The 16795-nt window shown below is 40.6% G+C and overlaps 1 protein-coding gene across 6 annotated transcripts; it reads left to right on the top strand.

Moving 5' to 3' along the window:
- Positions 1-2: 2 nt before the first annotated feature.
- Positions 3-16350, top strand: PRPF4 (pre-mRNA splicing tri-snRNP complex factor PRPF4). 6 transcript variants are annotated; one of them, XM_082469184.1, is made up of 14 exons: positions 3-86; positions 980-1160; positions 2939-3125; positions 5901-5988; positions 6398-6477; positions 6657-6750; positions 7267-7361; positions 8797-8855; positions 9306-9429; positions 10801-10890; positions 13481-13603; positions 13714-13821; positions 13912-14030; positions 14552-16350. In XM_082469184.1, exons 1-14 carry the CDS (start codon positions 39-41, stop codon positions 14743-14745), a joined length of 1590 nt encoding a protein of 529 aa, XP_082325310.1. In that variant the 5' UTR covers positions 3-38; the 3' UTR covers positions 14746-16350. The 6 variants fall into 6 exon arrangements, with proteins under 6 accessions (XP_082325310.1, XP_082325314.1, XP_082325313.1 ...); XM_082469188.1 differs by lacking the exon at positions 3-86 and adding an exon at positions 94-208 and having other exon boundaries at positions 983-1160; XM_082469187.1 differs by lacking the exon at positions 3-86 and adding an exon at positions 94-208.
- Positions 16351-16795: the final 445 nt, after the last annotated feature.

The raw sequence follows: 16795 nt of genomic DNA, 5'->3' as shown, positions 1-16795 counted from the left end.
TCGACGCGCCCGGACTCTTTTCTACTACGATTCCCATCATGCTCCACGCCGCCCAGGACGCTGCGTCCGCCCGCGGCCCACTTCCGGTAGGTGTCGTAATTCCGTTTTGCTGGGCGCGCGGTGGATGGTCTGAAACGTAGAGAACGGCTTTCGGTGGGGCTTCGCGGCACAGGAGCCCAGCATGGCTTCCTCACGAGCCTCCTCCGCGGTACAGGTCTCAGCTCACTCTGGCAGGGAGCGCGGAGGGGTGGGGGTCCCTGCGGAACAGGGCCGTTAGGGAACGGGCTACGGCGGTGGAGGGCTGAGGAGGAAGGCTGCCAGACTCGGTCTGGTCTTAGAGAGCGGAGCAGCGTTTTCCTGACCCTGAGTGCTTTCCTATTTTAGCTCATTTTCACCTCTCGCTGCAACCCCGAAATGTAAATACCTTTTCCGTCTGGTTCAGAAACGGAGTTCTGAAAGGGAGTAGTGTCTTGGCCAAGATTTATGACAATGTCAGACCTCTTAATTGTAATGAGGCCTCCTAACTTCCTATCTACTGCTCCATGTCTGAAAACGTTTGAAATTTATAGACAGTAACTTTCTAACTTGTCCCCCTAACCATCGCGTTGGTTATTTCAGTTATCCTTGATATCGCTTGTGATGAGCAGTAACCCTGGAAGTTTCGTAAAACCCAGGAAGAGATTGCACTTGCAACTGAATGAAGTAAACATGTTCCAAAGCACGCCTTTGGTAGAAAAATCACCAAGAGAAATTAACTAGTTTTATCTATCTCTTCCTATCTGCAAAACTTAAGTGACCGAGAGACTGGAATCACCCCCCAACCACGTCCAAATCAGGGAAGACACATCTTAACTGGTGTCCAATTTGTCTTTTCTTTGGAGAAGAAATAGGATTGAAGCTCTGGATAAGCTTCATCCTTCTGGGAGGTCTAGTAAATTGCTAAGATTAAGCTTTAGGTTAATCCAGGTCTTTGATTTAGCAGGCAACCAAAACTAAGGCGTCTGATGACTTAGTTGCTCCTGTTGTGAAGAAACCACACATCTATTATGGAAGTTTGGAAGAAAAGGAGAGGGAGCGCCTGGCCAAAGGAGAATCTGGGATTTTGGGAAAAGAAGGACTTAAAGCAGGAATTGAAGCAGGGAACATTAACATAACCTCTGGTAAGATGCAAACTGTGAGTCCGTCTTTACCTTTGGTGCTCAAATTATCTGTAATGATTACCTTCCTAAACTTAGATATCACTAGTTTAGTGTCAAAAAATTTCAAATATTAAACGTGCATCTATCTTAAGGCCATACTCTCTGCCCACTCCACTTAGTATCATCTGGAGAACCTTTTTCTTAAAACCTTTTATACAGTTTTTTTTCTATGAATTGTTAGTAATTTTACTAGGAATTTATTCATTGTGTATTTGGATTCACATTGATTCCATTTGTCTTCTGGAGATCTAGCATAGTTCTGGCATGGGTTTGGAGCTACTATGGTTCATAATATTCTCCCTTTTTTAGCTTTCCAATTATTTTTCACCCAAAATGAAATACCTCTTTTAAATTATAAAAGTAGTAGCCATTTTTATTTTGAAAGAAATCAAAATACAAGTTTTTTTCCATAAATGAAACCATGATAAGCAAATTGTTTTGTAACCTGCATTTGTCATTCTGTATACTGTTGAGGATATTTTTTCATGTCAGTAACTAGTGGTCCACTATATTTTTGAAATAAAATTATTCATGTTTGTCATGAGAAATTTAGAGAGTACAGAAGGGTATAAGAAGAGTTCTCTGCAGATAGGACTTCTGTCAAGTTTCTCATGGATCCTCCCATATATTTTCTTTTCTATACACATGCACTTTAGTGACTTTTTAAACCTTTTATGTTATTTTAAACATAACTGCATCACTACTATATTTTTCATTTTTCATCGAAATGCTTGTATTTGGTGTGAGTTTTAAAACTAGCTGATAGATTATCCAAAAAACCTTACAGTCAAAGAATATCATTTTCATGGTAATTATTTCCAATTAGTGTCCCTATACTGAGACTATTTCAGAGAGTAGCTTTGGCAATTGTTAAAATGTTTCTATTTTATCATGGATAGAAAGCCTATATAACTTATTTGTTAAAGAAGCTCCATACTCTTATTGTCTCATGCAAGCTATGTGTTTATGTAAGTTTGCCAAATGAAAGAAGATGGCTTCAACTATTTTCCTACCTTTTAAAACCTCGTTTACTTTTCTGTGTTTAGCATACTTTATTTATTTTTAATTAATTAATTATTTATATTTTGGCTGCTTGGGTCTTCGTTGCTGTGCGCGGACTTTCTCTAGTTGAGGGGAGTGGGAGCTACTCTTCGTTGCGGTGTGCGGACTTCTCATTGTGGTGGCTTCTCTTGTTGCAGAGCATGGGCTCTAGGTGCGCGGGTTCAGTAGTTGTGGCTCGTGGGCTTTAGAGTGCAGGCTCAGTAGTTGTGGCGCATGAGCTTAGTTGCTCCGAGGCACTAGTAGTAGATTAAACAGTTAACTTTCCCTAGAGACATACAGACTCCAATTGTAAGAAATTATTTCTGGACTTCCCTGGTGGTGCAGTGGTTGAGAGTCTGCCTGCCAATGCAGGGGACACGGGTTCGATCCCTGGTCCGGGAAGATCCCACATGCCACGGAGCAACCAAGCCCATGCGCCACAACTACTCAGCCTGTGCTCTAGAGTCCGCGTGCCGCAGCTACTGAGCCTGCCTGATGCAACTACTGAAGCCCACACGCCTAGAGCCCGTTCTCCGCAACAAGAGAAGCCACTGCGATGAGAAGCCCGTGCGCAGCAACGAAGACCCAACACAGCCAAAAATAAATAAAATTTAAAAGAAAAAAAAAAGGAAATTATTTCTTTCTCCCTAGAAAGAAAGATCTGGTGATTATGCTGATGTTGCCGGTTCTTTTTACAGGAGAAGTGTTTGAAATTGAAGAGCACATCAGTGAGCGACAGGCCGAAGTGTTAGCTGAGTTTGAGAGGAGGAAGCGAGCCCGGCAAATCAATGTTTCCACAGATGACTCAGAGGTCAAGGCTTGCCTTAGGGCCTTGGGGGAACCCATCACACTTTTTGGAGAGGGTCCTGCGGAAAGAAGAGAAAGGTGCCCTTTCTAAATATCTACTCTCTTCTTTTTTAATCACAGGGTTCCAGTTCCAAATTTCTGTTGGAATTTGTAGCTAAAACTTTAATAGAATGTCTCAGATAATGTTGACAGACTACCTTATTAAGTTGCATTAATATGTTTTAGCCCATAATTTAAGTCTTAGGCCAGTTTTTACTCCACTACTAATTTTTCTTTATAAACTATGAAGAAGATGTTAACACATTCCCTCCCTTCCTCTCCTCAGTATGGAGTTGTGAGTTGGGTAAACGTTTGTCACTGAACTCTGAAAATTAAACAACAAACGCATTCTTTGTCATTAACATAAGTCATAATGATAAGTGTTTTTTGGGTGTTATTGCAAAAAGGCACTGTCCTCATATAATGCTCCTCTTGTGATTTGGAAGTTACAAAATCTCTTAGTGACAGGCTAGTCCTATGCAGTTATGCGGACCTGGCCTGCCTACCTGCCTCTTTAGGACTTGGGGCTCAGCTATTCCTCACTCATTACATTTACTTTTTTAAGGCCCTTACCGCTCATTTACTCTTCAACCTACTGCAAACTGATCGACCACTACCACATTGAAATTGCTCTTACTTAAGGTCATCAACTCATCTTTATCAAGAATAGCCCTAGTACACTGCCACCTATTCCCTCCTTCAAACACTCCGTTTCCTTTGCTCTCAGAAGACCAAATCATCCTGGTTTTCCTCCTGTTTCTCTAGCTAATTCTTCTAAGCCTCTTTTTTTCCTGTTTATAAACTGATTTTTGCCCTTATCCTACACTAACCCTGAGTGATCAAATCCATTCCCATGGCATGGTTTACTCTGTGTGTATATATTCTGGTGACTTCCAGGTCTCTGTAACCTAGATATTCTATAGGTACTCAAATTTGACATGTCTAAATTGAACTCATCTGTTTTCCATCCTTTACCTGTTCTCCTTGCAAATAACAGTACCATTCACACAGTTTTCAGTTGAAAACCTGCTCACCTTTTGTGTAACCCATCAGCAAAATCTTGTCTCTTCTACTTCTGAAATGTACCTCCAGTGTGTCCTCTTTTCTCTACCTCCATTGCTTTCACATTTAGACTGTTGTAATAGCCCCAAATGTGTTGTGTTAATTGTTTGCTTAAAATCCTACAGTCTTCTTTTTTTTTTTAATTTTTTAATTTATTTTAATTTATTTTATTTTTGGCTGTGTTGGGTCTATCATTGCTGTGTGTGGCCTTTCTCTAGTTGCGGCGAGTGGGGGCCACTCTTCATCGCGGTGCACGGGCCCCTCATCGCGGTGGCCTCCCGCCGCGGAGCACGGGCTCCAGGCTCACAGGCCTCAGCAGCCGTGGTACGCAGGCTCAGTAGTTGTGGCGCACAGGCCCAGTTGCTCCGCAGCACGTGGGATCCTCCCGGGCTCGAACCCATGTCCCCCGCATTAGCCGGAGGACTCCCAACCACCGCGCCACCAAGGAAGCCCCCTACAGAGTCTTCTTATTAAACTTAGAGTAAAAAGCTCCTAATCATGCTCTTCATCCTTGCCTTGTGCCACTCTTCCCCAGTTTACTAGACTTAGCAGCCATAATGGTCCTTCTGGGATACTCAAGCTCTTTTGCTGTCTTTCCACTGAATTTTTCTCTTTTTGTCCCCCTCTCTTGCCTTTTAGAGCTTTTTTATTCTTTTGGTTTCAGCATAAATGCCACCTCAAAAAAGCCTTTCCTAACACCTGACCCCTTGTAAAGTAAGTCCCGCCATTATTAAGAAAGTAACATACTTTCTTAATAGCCTTTCAGAGGGTTTACTTCTACTGTTTATTGTTTGTCTTCTCCACCAGCAAAGTCTGTCTTATTGTGTCCCTTAAATGAATGTCTTGAGTCCCCACTGCCACTGTCTTGATTCAGTCCATAAGACTCAGGGGATACAATAGTATGCTGTCTGATTTCCCTGCCTTTGTTCTTCCCTCTTCAGTCCATTCTCCATACTTTTCCAGGGGTCTTTCTCAAATGTAAACCCTCCTTACCATGGCATTAGGAGCTCTTTGTGACCCGGCCCCTGCTTAGATTTGCAGCCTTATCTCTCACCAACCCTTTCCCAGTACTCTGTGCTCCAGCCATATTGCATTGTTGTGATTCCAAGTTCAACATGCTTTTCTTGCCTCCAGACCTTTACATTTGTTGAACCCTCTGCTTCAACTGTCCTTTCCCATTCTTGACCCATTGACTTGATTACTTGAGGACTCAGTTCTGGTAACATATTCTCCATGAAGCCTTCCCTGATTCCCTCCAAGCCTAGGTTGTTTACTCCTTTTATGATTCCCTTAGCACCATGCACTTAACCACTGTCATAATACTTACTGGAATGTACTCTAGTTCCCCGATACTGTATGTCCTGTCCACCCCTCACTCCCTCACCCCCCACTGTGCTACTTGAAATCAAGGTCTGTTTCTTAGTCATTTTTTATACTTAGCACCTAAGCAGTATCCAGCACATTGTGGCATTGAGTGAAGGTTGTCTGTATTCACAGCCCGAGTGGTAGCAGTGTTGGGGCTAGTTGACTCTAAGTTTAACAGGGTAATTGCTTTTAGTTCAATTTAGGGAATCTTCAAATAAAGACTATTGAATGAGAGAAATCACACTGGAAGTTTAGGCATCACAACTTGACCCTTAAAGAAGGTTGCTTGGGATTGGAATGGTGAGAGAGTAGGGCAGGCTTGCTGCCTTCTTAGATATACTTTTCACAGTCTTAACTCTGTTTAAATTCTGATCTTTTTTGTTACAGGTTAAGAAATATCCTTTCAGTGGTCGGTACTGATGCCTTAAAAAAGACCAAAAAAGATGATGAGAAATCAAAGAAGTCCAAAGAAGAGGTAAAATGTGTCTTTGGTTTCATAGTATAAACATGCAGGAAACAAGGGGGTAGTTCTCTCATTTTCTGTTTTCTGTGGGATAGGGAACAGGGGGAGTTGGAGACTCTACTGTTCCGGAATAGTTGTTGGCAATAGTTTGTGGTTCCTTTGTAGGTATAAATGGAGATAAGTGAGTTCCCCATTCAGGAAAGAACCATAGCATTCCTGGTGTCACTTTTAACAAGTAACCAGAAACTATCCAATAAGAGTTCATAGAAAGAAACACAAGAGAAAGCACATATACCTGATTTCATCCTATTACTGAACTAATTCATCTTTTTTCTGGGCAGTTAACAATAGGGAATTGACAGCTATGAAAGGGGCAGGAATGCTTCAGACTTGACATTTCTACTCTTAATTTAACTTTCAGTATCAGCAAACCTGGTACCATGAAGGACCAAACAGCCTGAAGGTTGCTAGACTGTGGATTGCTAATTATTCACTGCCCAGGTAAGGAGAGCCTCGAGAAGGAGGAAGAAACATACTTTTTCTTATTTCCTCTCAAGGACTGAGGAGCTGCTTTATAATGAGTGTGGTGATTAATTAAAATTGAGTGGTAAAGAGACTTGTATGGACCTTTGTTTCCAACCCATTTGCTCAGGGTTAATAATGTTATTTCTGTGTCACAGGGCAGTGAAACGCTTGGAGGAGGCCCGTCTTCATAAAGAGATTCCTGAGACAACGAGAACCTCCCAGATGCAAGAGCTGCACAAATCTCTCCGGGTAAGATGCTCTCGTCTTATATATATAATTGTCTAGTGTCTTAAAGATTCTTAAATATTTATTAGATGCTCTACTTTGGCCCACCTCTAGCAAGTAAAGGCAGCTATACTTATTCGTCTCTGCTTACACTGTTGCTATTTGGGAGGAACCATCAGTTAAGGTGGCAGGGAACCTACTGTGCTTTGTACTAGGCAGAGGCCCATGGTTCTACTCTTTAATGCTCCCTTTTAATATGTCAGACTGTACTTTAGATCTTGCCATGGCCTTCCTGTTTGTATTTAGCTGACATAGAAGCTAGTGATACTAAGATTGTAGAAGACAGCATGCTAGAGTTCCAGATAAGCCTTGACTCCATTCATTCGTATAAGTGTCTCCTAACAACAACAACAAAAAGGTGGTAGAAGGTTCTTGGGGAGGGTTAAAACCGGAATTGTTTTTGTTTTTGTTTTTATGGTGGAAAAGCCAAGAAAGTCTTGGGTTAGCCTGTTAATGATCCCTTGTTTGTCTTTTTTTAAGTCTTTGAATAATTTCTGCAGTCAGATTGGGGATGATCGGCCTATCTCCTACTGTCACTTTAGTCCCAATTCCAAAATGCTGGCCACAGCTTGTTGGTAAGTCCCATTTTACAGTGACATTTTTTTCTAAATGGGGTTCAGGGGAAAAAATCAGTATTTGTCTTAGAAGCCCATTCCAATACCATTTGCCTCTGCTTCTCATGATCACACCAAACTAGAGATGCTAGTAGTTACCCATTGTAGTTTACAATATAGCCTTCAATTAGCAGTTCTTACTGTTCACAAGGTACCCCAGAGACCCATGACATGTCAGTCATATTGGCATTAGCATCATTTTGGATCAGATAGTGAGCTTATAGACTAGTAGACACACCTTGATATAACTTTTCTTTTCTGGTTATGTGACCTAGGCAAGATACTTAATCTCTGTAAGCTTCACTTTTGTCATCTGTAAAGTAAGGTGAGATAATGTTTGTAAACATTTTGCCTTGATAGTGCCTAGTATGTGGTAAGGACTCAGTAAACTTGAATTATTGTTTTTATCTTCATTTTGTTTTCTACTCACCACATATGCAGAAAACTCTTAGGACGTGATAACTTTGTTGTTTTGTTCTGTTTAGTTACTTAGTTGTTCTTGAGGAACATTGTCATCTAGTGAGGGGGAAACTTGCTTGCATTGTGCGCACAAGAACTACTTGACTAGGCAGAAATTGAGACTGTGGTTCAGGAGAAAGCCAGGGACCTACACAGATCCCTCCACCTCTCCAAGCCTCAGTTACCTTCATTATAAAGTAGAAATGAGTATGTGTATAACTGACTCACATTGCTGTACAGCAGAAACTAACACAACGTTGTAAATCAACCATACTCCAATTTAAAAAATTAATTACAAAAAAATAAAATAAAAATAAAATAAGAAAAAGATAATAAAGTAGAAATGATCATTCCTGCCTTTTATGTACCTCACAGGTCTGTTATAAGGATCATTTGATGATAGATATGAAAGTAATTTGTTGGAAATTTGTACTTTGGGGACTTCCCTGGTGGTCCAGTGGTTAAGAGTCCGTGCTTCCACTTCAGGGGGCACGGGTTCGATCCCTGGTTGGGGAAGTAAGATCCCTCATGCTTCACAGTGCTGCCAAAAAAAAAAAAAAAAAAAAAAAATTAAAGTACTTGGTAAGCAGCAAAATGCTATTTATATTTAAGAAGATAGTATCATTATTAATATTAATATTAGATAGTTTAATTTGTCCTACCTTCCCTCAGAAATTGATCCAGAAGTTAAGGAGAAGAGCAACTTGTGCTATAACATTTACAGTCCAGTAGAGGCCTCTGTTTGCATGGGACCTGGATGTAGCTTTCTTCTCTAACTCTTCAAATGATAAGCCTTTTCTGTTTCTTTTTCTGTCTGCCACTGTAACATTTTGGGGGGGTGGGGGGTGGTGAGAGATTGTCCTTTAGTAATGTTACCAAGGTACCTTTTCCTTCCCAGACCAACCCTGGCTGAGATGCTTTCCTTTGTGTTTGTTAGGAGTGGGCTTTGCAAGCTCTGGTCTGTTCCTGATTGCAACCTCCTCCATACTCTTCGAGGTGAGTTAGAATCTTGTCTCAATCTCAGTCTTTTTCTCAGCGTGAACTCTGTCAAGCCATACAACTCTAAAACTCTGCCTGACACTGAGACCCAGTACACACAGATTAATTCTTGATTTGATTTGACTTGGTTTGGTTTTCTCTGACTGCAGGGCTGGATGATAATGACTTCATACGCATACCACTTTTCTCTCATGTCCAAGGGCTCTGGCATTTACAATCTCTAAACCAAGAAACATTTTTTTGTGTGTTTAGCTTTTTTTAATGCAATTTATATTTTAATTTAAGTTAAAATAGTTCAATTTTTTAGTAGTTGAATAGCTACTTTAATACACTCTAGGTCCACATGTCCTCTGATATGTGTATATATAATATTTGTCATGTCTGTATTTATACTTAAGTTATAAGGGAGCAGGAACCCTTTAATTTTCATCTCTTACACTCCTTCAGGCCATAACACAAATGTGGGAGCAATTGTATTCCATCCAAAATCCACTGTCTCCTTGGACCAAAAAGATGTCAATCTGGCCTCTTGTGCTGCTGATGGTTCTGTGAAGCTTTGGAGCCTTGACAGGTGAATATTACCCTCTGTCCACACTGCAGTCGCTAAAGTAAATAGTTGATTGGTTGGCCCTTGAGACTTAAAAATCTAGCATTTAACCCCAGAGATGCTCTGAGTCAAGGTAACTTGTGTGAAAATAGAATGGAGGATTTTTTTCTTAGACCTTTCCTCACCAGAGGAGTTGTGTCAGGTTTTCCTTCTTTGTTAACTTTGTACCTTGATTTTTGCCTCTAACATAGTAGCCACTGTTTCCTGGCTCCAGTTATTCTGGAAGGATCCATTATACCTCCCCTGCAATAGATTGACATTGGAAAAATGCACTATTTGGTAGCTTGACTAAAAATAATATTTAGACAGCACATTGGTTCTTAGCAAACAGCCACAGGGGAGAGGAAGGAGGCTCTGTCCGGCGGTATTGCCAAGGAAGTGATGTCTCCTCCCAATAGCATCATCCTTTACCTAGACTACATTTTCCAATTACAACAGTTTTTTTTTTTTAATGTGTTTGTGATTACTGTTTTCCAAGAAATTTTTGGAAGCACTTTGTTTGCCTAAAAGACATCTGAATTCAGTTGCTTAGTTTTCTTTCTTTGGGAAAGCACATGAGGCTTTTGTTCCAGGATTTTGTGAGGAGCTAATTAGTATCTCCACTCTTTGCCAGACAAGATCTTACCTGTGAGCACAGCAAGTTTTAATTGGCTTTGGTAATACATAGCAATATTTGTTCCCCTAGGGCTTTAATTAGTTCTGTGTATGCACATTGACAAAGTTCCCTTTTTAATTGCCCTCTTTAGGGTTCATGTTTATTTCCTCTTGCTGGTGTTCAGACCTTCTTTCTGTCGTTGCTGGTAGTAGAATTTAATGGCCACCAAAAGGAAACTAAGCCTCTGTTTAGGAGTTCCTTTTTTCATGTGGATCCTTGGACAAGCTGAAGTTTGAGATAAATTTATCTGTAATCCACTTGCACGAAAACTTTTTGATATAGCCTTGCATCACTATCAAAGTATGTTTTCTTTCTAGAATCTCAGCGCTCCTTTGGTGCAGAAAGCTTATTTTGCTTGTCAGGCTGAAATATCTTTTATTTTTCTCTAAGCAAATGATATAGCATTAAGAGTTTATTAACATAGTGAATTGAAATAGTGTTTATTGAAGTGCAGTTTTGCCCCGTGGGCACATGAAATAGTCCCAAAGCTTTTATAATAACCTTGGGAAGTAAGTTAAATTATCATTAGCCCTAAAAGTTTAACAAATTACAGGCTTAGTTACAATTTGGCCTGTCACACCATGCAGAATGGGTGTATATGTACTCAACAGTTAATAAATTCAATGCGTATTTACATGACTGTAAAATAGTTTACTTACATATATTTGATTCCTTTTCAGTGATGAGCCAGTGGCAGATATTGAAGGCCATACAGTGCGTGTGGCCCGTGTAATGTGGCATCCATCAGGACGTTTCTTAGGTACCACCTGGTAAGCCATCCTCTTATTGTTCTATCCATACAGGCCTGTGGCATCTTGTTAACCTTTTATGGCTAAACTGCCAAGTAAATTTTTAGAGCAGAGATTTTCTTGGACTTCAATAAATCAGAATCAGAAAAGAATATATGACATAGTTAGGGCTAAGTATTTGGTTTTAAATTGCAGTTAATCTGAAATTTCAGAGTCACTGACTCCCGGAAAACTAGAGTTTTTCCCTCTTTCTTCTCTTTCTTGGCCAATACTAGAGGTGCATTTTTTTTTTTTTTTTTTTTTTTTTGCTATACAGTGTAATTTCTCTGCTTACAAATCAGTCTCCTTTTCTGGTTCTATAAATTCAATGAGGCCAGAATCTGTTAAAGAATTTTTTGAGATACAATTTACATGCAATGGAATGGATTTAAGTGTGTAATTCAGTCAGTCTTGACAAATGCGTACACTCATGTGGCCCACATCCCTGTTGTTGGAGGTCCGAGGGAACAGAAGGTGCCCACCAAACTGAGAAGCCATCTTGAGATTGAAAAACACAGCCAGCGGCTCCATATATCCAATGGATCTGTTTATTATAGGGTCACTTACTCACAGGGTGGGATCTGGCAGACAGCAGTCCAGAAGCGTTCACAGCTGCACTCTGCAACCCCAAGAGACCATTGAGGCAATTTTACAGTTAACCTAAGGTATGGGGGTACGTGTTTGGAAACAGGAAGTACATTCCTAAGTGAAGAATGGGTAACTAGTGGGTGCTGGGAATATATCAGCAAAGGTCTTCATCATCGTTTGAGGACTAACAGAGCATAGAGGCCACCTGGTCCTAATGACTATTAAACAATATCTGTTAACTACAAAGCCCTTGACTACAGGAAAGTGACTTACCACAGAGTATAGTTCTGGGTAGGGTCAGCAGAAGGACAGGAAGAACTGTACAGGCCGAGACTAGTGTATGCTCATAGCCATAACTAGTCAATAGAGAGAACATTTGCATCACCCCAGAAAGTTCCCTTATGCCCTTGCCAGTCAACCCCTGTTCCAAAGCAACCACTGACCTGATTTCTGTCACCATAAATTAATTCTGTCTATTCATAGTTTATGAACTCATTTGTGTCTGGCTTCTTTTACTCAGCGTAACATTTTTAAGATTCATTCATGTCGTTGCATGTATCAGTAATTCCTTTTTACTGCTGAGAAGTATTCAATAGTATAACTCTGCCACAGTTTGTTTATTCATTTTCCTATTGATGGACACTTCGGCTGTTTCCAGCTTTTGGCTCGTCAGAATAAAGCTGCTATAAATACTCTTGTACAATGCTTTTTGTGGATGTGTTTTTCTTTCCTTTGTCTTGAATAAATACCTAGGAATGCAATTGCAAGGTTATAGGGTAGATGTATCTGTAACTTTTTTTAAACTTCCAAGTGGTTTTCCATAGTGTTGGTGCCATTTTACATTCCCAGAATTCTGGAATTCTGGTTTTTTTCACATCCTTGCCAACAGTTGTCATTAATCAATCTTATCATTTTGCTCAGTTTACCAAGTATGTAATGAAATCTCATGGTTTCAATTTTTACTACTCTGATGACTATTGGTGTTGAGTAGTTTGTCATATGCTTATTGACTATTTGTATATTCTCTTTTGTTCAGTGTCCAGGTGCTTTGCCCGTTTTTTTTACTGAGGGTTTTTTGTTTGTTTGTTTTGTCTTTATTTCCATATGTATTACAGTTCTACCATCATTTATGGAGGAGACATTCACTATTGAAATTGCTTTGATGGCCTCATTGAAAATCATTTGACCATGTATATGTGGGCCTATTTCTATACTCTCTATTCTATTCTATTGATCTATTTGTTTGTGATTGATTTTTATATGCCCAACATTCAGTTATGGACCCAATAAATGCTCAATGAATGGAAGGACATAACAGTGAAATTAGGAAAGAAAGAAGGCAACAGAATCTTTGCTGGGCCATTCTAAGGAATTCTGTTTTTAAAACAGCCACTGAGGGGACTTCCCTGGTGGTGCAGTGGTTAAGAATCCGCCTGCCAACGCAGGGGACATGAGTTTAATCCCTGGTCCGGGAAGATCCCACATGCCGCGGAGCAACTAAGCCCGTGCGCCACAACTACTGAGCCTGCGCTCTAGAGCCTGCGAGCTACAACTACTGAGCCTGCGTGCCACAACTACTGAAGCCCGTGTGTCTAAAGCCTGTGTTCCACAACAAGAGAAGCCACCACAATGAGAAGCCCGTGCACCGCAACAAAGAGTAGCCCCTGCTCGCCGCAGCAAGAGAAAGCCCACGTGCAACAATGAAGACCCAGCGTAGCCAATAAATAAATAAATAAATGTTTATAAATAAATAAATATAAAATAAAATAGCTACTGAAGTAGGTTTATAGGAACCATGGTTTCCCAGTTAGCACTCAAGACAGATATACCTAGTTGTTGAGACATTTTTATGCCAGGAAAGAGCTTGTTAATATGGTTGTATGAGTAGTTTCAGAAACATAACTTGAGCTACAACTGTTTATAGCACTTTATACATTGTAGGAACTGAACATCTGCCGGTTAATCGTTAGTTTGACTTTTTTAGCTATGACCGTTCATGGCGCTTATGGGATTTGGAGGCTCAAGAGGAAATCCTGCATCAGGAAGGCCACAGCATGGGTGTGTATGACATTGCCTTCCATCAAGATGGCTCCTTGGCTGGCACGGGGTAAGGCTTCTTCCACGTAGCGGGGGCAGCTCAGTAGTCTCACCTCTTAAGTATGCTTGCTTCCACAGAGAACTGGATTCAAAATGTTCATTCATAAATTATTTTGTCAGGGGACTGGATGCATTTGGTCGAGTTTGGGACCTGCGTACAGGACGTTGCATCATGTTCCTAGAAGGTCACCTGAAAGAAATCTATGGAATAAATTTCTCCCCCAATGGGTAAATAAGCTCACTGAGTGAGGGGTGGAGAGGGTTATTGGTCAGAAAGTATTCTTTGTTTCTAACTTCAATACTACATCTGATCCACAGCTACCACGTTGCAACTGGCAGTGGTGACAACACTTGCAAAGTGTGGGACCTTCGACAGCGGCGTTGTGTCTATACCATTCCTGCCCACCAGAACTTAGTGACTGGTGTCAAGTTTGAGCGTAAGTTTTCTCCTGTTGTAGGCCTAATTACAAGACAGACAAATTGCACTTCTGAGGAATGCAGTCCAGGTGTTAAGACTTGAAAGTGGAACAGGAGAGAATTTGGACTCTATTGAAGGATCAAATTATAATCTCCTTCCCTCCACCACACTTTCAGCCAGAGCTATGACACAGCCTGCGTCTTGTTCCTAGGAAGTAAAGAAGACTTCCATGAATGTTTTGCTTCATTTTTTTTTTTCCATGGAAGGTCCAAGCACGGAATCCTTAATATTATTCTGAATAGGTCTATCGGGGAAAGAGCCAAAAGACCTTAATAGTGTTATTTGTTTCCCTAAGTCTGCCTGTAGTTGTCTTCTTTTTCGTAGAGGTCTAGTAGGAATACAGATCAGAGTGTTGAGTTTTTCTGAATGTAGATACCTTCTTTTTCAAAATAGTATGTTCTGGCAGATTTTGGGTCTTTTATTTTCTTATGCTCTTTTGAGTACTTGAATTCCTGAAGCAACTCCCCTTTTCTTTTGTAGCTATCCATGGGAATTTCTTGCTTACTGGTGCCTATGATAACACAGCCAAGATCTGGACCCACCCAGGCTGGTCGCCACTGAAGACTCTGGCCGGCCACGAAGGCAAAGTGATGGGCCTAGACATTTCTTCCAATGGGCAGCTCATAGCCACTTGCTCATATGACAGGACCTTCAAGCTCTGGATGGCTGAATAGGCAGGACCATGGAAGAAGGATTCTAGCCTCACTCTCTTTAGAGCCATTTTCAAAGGAAAGGAATTGATGTGTTTTGTTCTGTCATGTATTTTGCTAATTACCATGTATAGATCCTCAAAAGAATTGGATTTCCACGTCAGCTCCCACTTCAAGCAGGCAGCCCAGTCCCTGGGTGTTGGTGAACCCCTTTCATGGTTGAAATTTTAATTTTCATCTTCAAGCCCTGCCATGAACTTTGTAGACATTGTTTTTATTAATCTTTTGTTTGAATGCCCTGTTGCTTCCCTCACAGCACTCAGGATTGTGACTAACTCCATTTTTAATTCTTGAAACTTGGCTTTCCATTACATGGTACATGCTTCAGGACTACATGTGACCCAGAGAGCAAGGTGGCTGGACTATATTCTGGAAGCCCTCGAGTAGAGAGACACACCTCACCATGCACTGGCTAAACTGTGCCTGGCCGAGCAAGAACCCTGAGAACAGAAGGTGAAGAGGTAGACCACAGCTATGCTTAGGGTTCTGCATTAGAGAATATTTTACCTCTTCCTGTTGAGTTCACTTGGAATGCTAACTGCATTGGGAAGCTCAGAACTGAACATTTTCCTCGTCAGAAGATGTCTTCCATTTTGCTTTCAAGTTTGGCATCCTTTGTGTTACCCAAAAAGTAGGCCATTGTGTCAAGATTCAATGAAATTTTTAGAAAGCAAACATTATGTCTCTATTGTGCAAATTCTTTTCTATTGGTTATTTAAAGAATGTACCCTTCATGTCGAGGTAACTGTGGAAAAAAATCCCTAATGGGTATTCCTAAACATAAACTTTTTCATTATTATATACTTGCTACAGAGTAAAATCCTATCTAAAAAACTGCCCTTTAAAGAATTATCTTGCATAGTTAAGTATTTTCTGAATCCTAGGCATTGGTCCACGGAGGTCCCTTTTTTTTTACTTTGAGATACAGCAAATGATCTCAAGTATGGCGTACTCCAATTCTGTCTCCTTAGTAAGCATTCTGTTAGTAATTTTTTTAAAAAATGGAGGGCTATTGCATTGTGGGCGAGACTACCAGTGAACTGTATTTGGACTCTATAATTCTTACTCATTGGCCAAGCAGCAGTTACTTTCAGCTCTTTCCACCCCAGGTATACAACCAGTGAACTCTGGAAATACACAAAAAAATTCACACAAAAATAGAGGAATTGGCAAGAAGAAAGGATTGTGTATAGAGAATTCAAGAAGGGCTTATATGATGGCTTCTCCTTGAACGTTCAAAACACTTTTCCTTTGCTGTTCCAGGGAGGATGAGAGTGACTTTGTCTGGCTCTGTCGTGCAAACTAGGAATGTGTGATATGTAGCTAAATAGTCTGTTTAATCTGATTTCAATTATAACCAAGTAGTTGCATATCCTGTGTACCTGTTAAGCTTCTGGATTATCAGCTCTATTCTCTGTTGGGCACTTCACTGTTGTTTAAGTATTAATGGGCTCTATTTCCTCCATAGTTAGCCATGAAAAGAAATTTTCATTACTACCTTTGTAGTGTGTTTAATAATGAATGTTAGTGTATTAGCGTGCAGCTTTCAAATATAGCGTGTTAAAGGTTTTCAGTTTTTCAAGTTGAAATCTTACCATTTGTTCCATTAAACTTGTCTTTTTTTTTGTGGGGGGTGGGTGGTTCCAAGAGATCTAGAGGGGTAGCAACTGGGTGAAAAGATTTCATCTAAGCCTTTGGCCAGACAAATGTCTTGCGGGGTATACACTTCCGTACTGGGAGTATCATTGTCCAAAAGCCGTTAGCTGAGGAGCATATCCCAAATGTGTCATTTCGTGCTAACGGTGAGACAAACGTCACCGCCATCATTTAACAGGACACTTACCGCTGTCTAGACACCGCCAGGCTCATTCAGACATCTTGTTTAATCCTCACAGTCTTACGAGTTAATTATTATTCCCTCTTTTACAAAAAAGCTGAAGTTCAAAGAAGTTAAGTAATTTGTTCCAGGTTACCTAGTTAGTAAATGGTAGAGTCTGGTCCGTCTGTGACCTTA

This window comes from Balaenoptera physalus, assembly GCF_965194825.1.
Source record: "Balaenoptera physalus genome assembly, chromosome: 7".
NCBI classification, from domain to species: domain Eukaryota; kingdom Metazoa; phylum Chordata; class Mammalia; order Artiodactyla; family Balaenopteridae; genus Balaenoptera; species Balaenoptera physalus.
The sequence above is the reverse complement of the archived record's forward strand: the minus strand, read 5'-3'. Positions and strand labels throughout refer to the sequence as shown.

Excerpts from the sequence above, each read along its gene's own strand:
- PRPF4 (XM_082469184.1), top strand. The coding sequence starts at position 39 with ATGCTCCACGCCGCCCAGGACGCTGCGTCCGCCCGCGGCCCACTTCCG. Across the intron at positions 6,751-7,266 it reads AGCTGCACAAATCTCTCCGG|TCTTTGAATAATTTCTGCAG; the intron begins GTAAGATGCTCT and ends TCTTTTTTTAAG. Across the intron at positions 8,856-9,305 it reads CCTCCTCCATACTCTTCGAG|GCCATAACACAAATGTGGGA; the intron begins GTGAGTTAGAAT and ends ACACTCCTTCAG.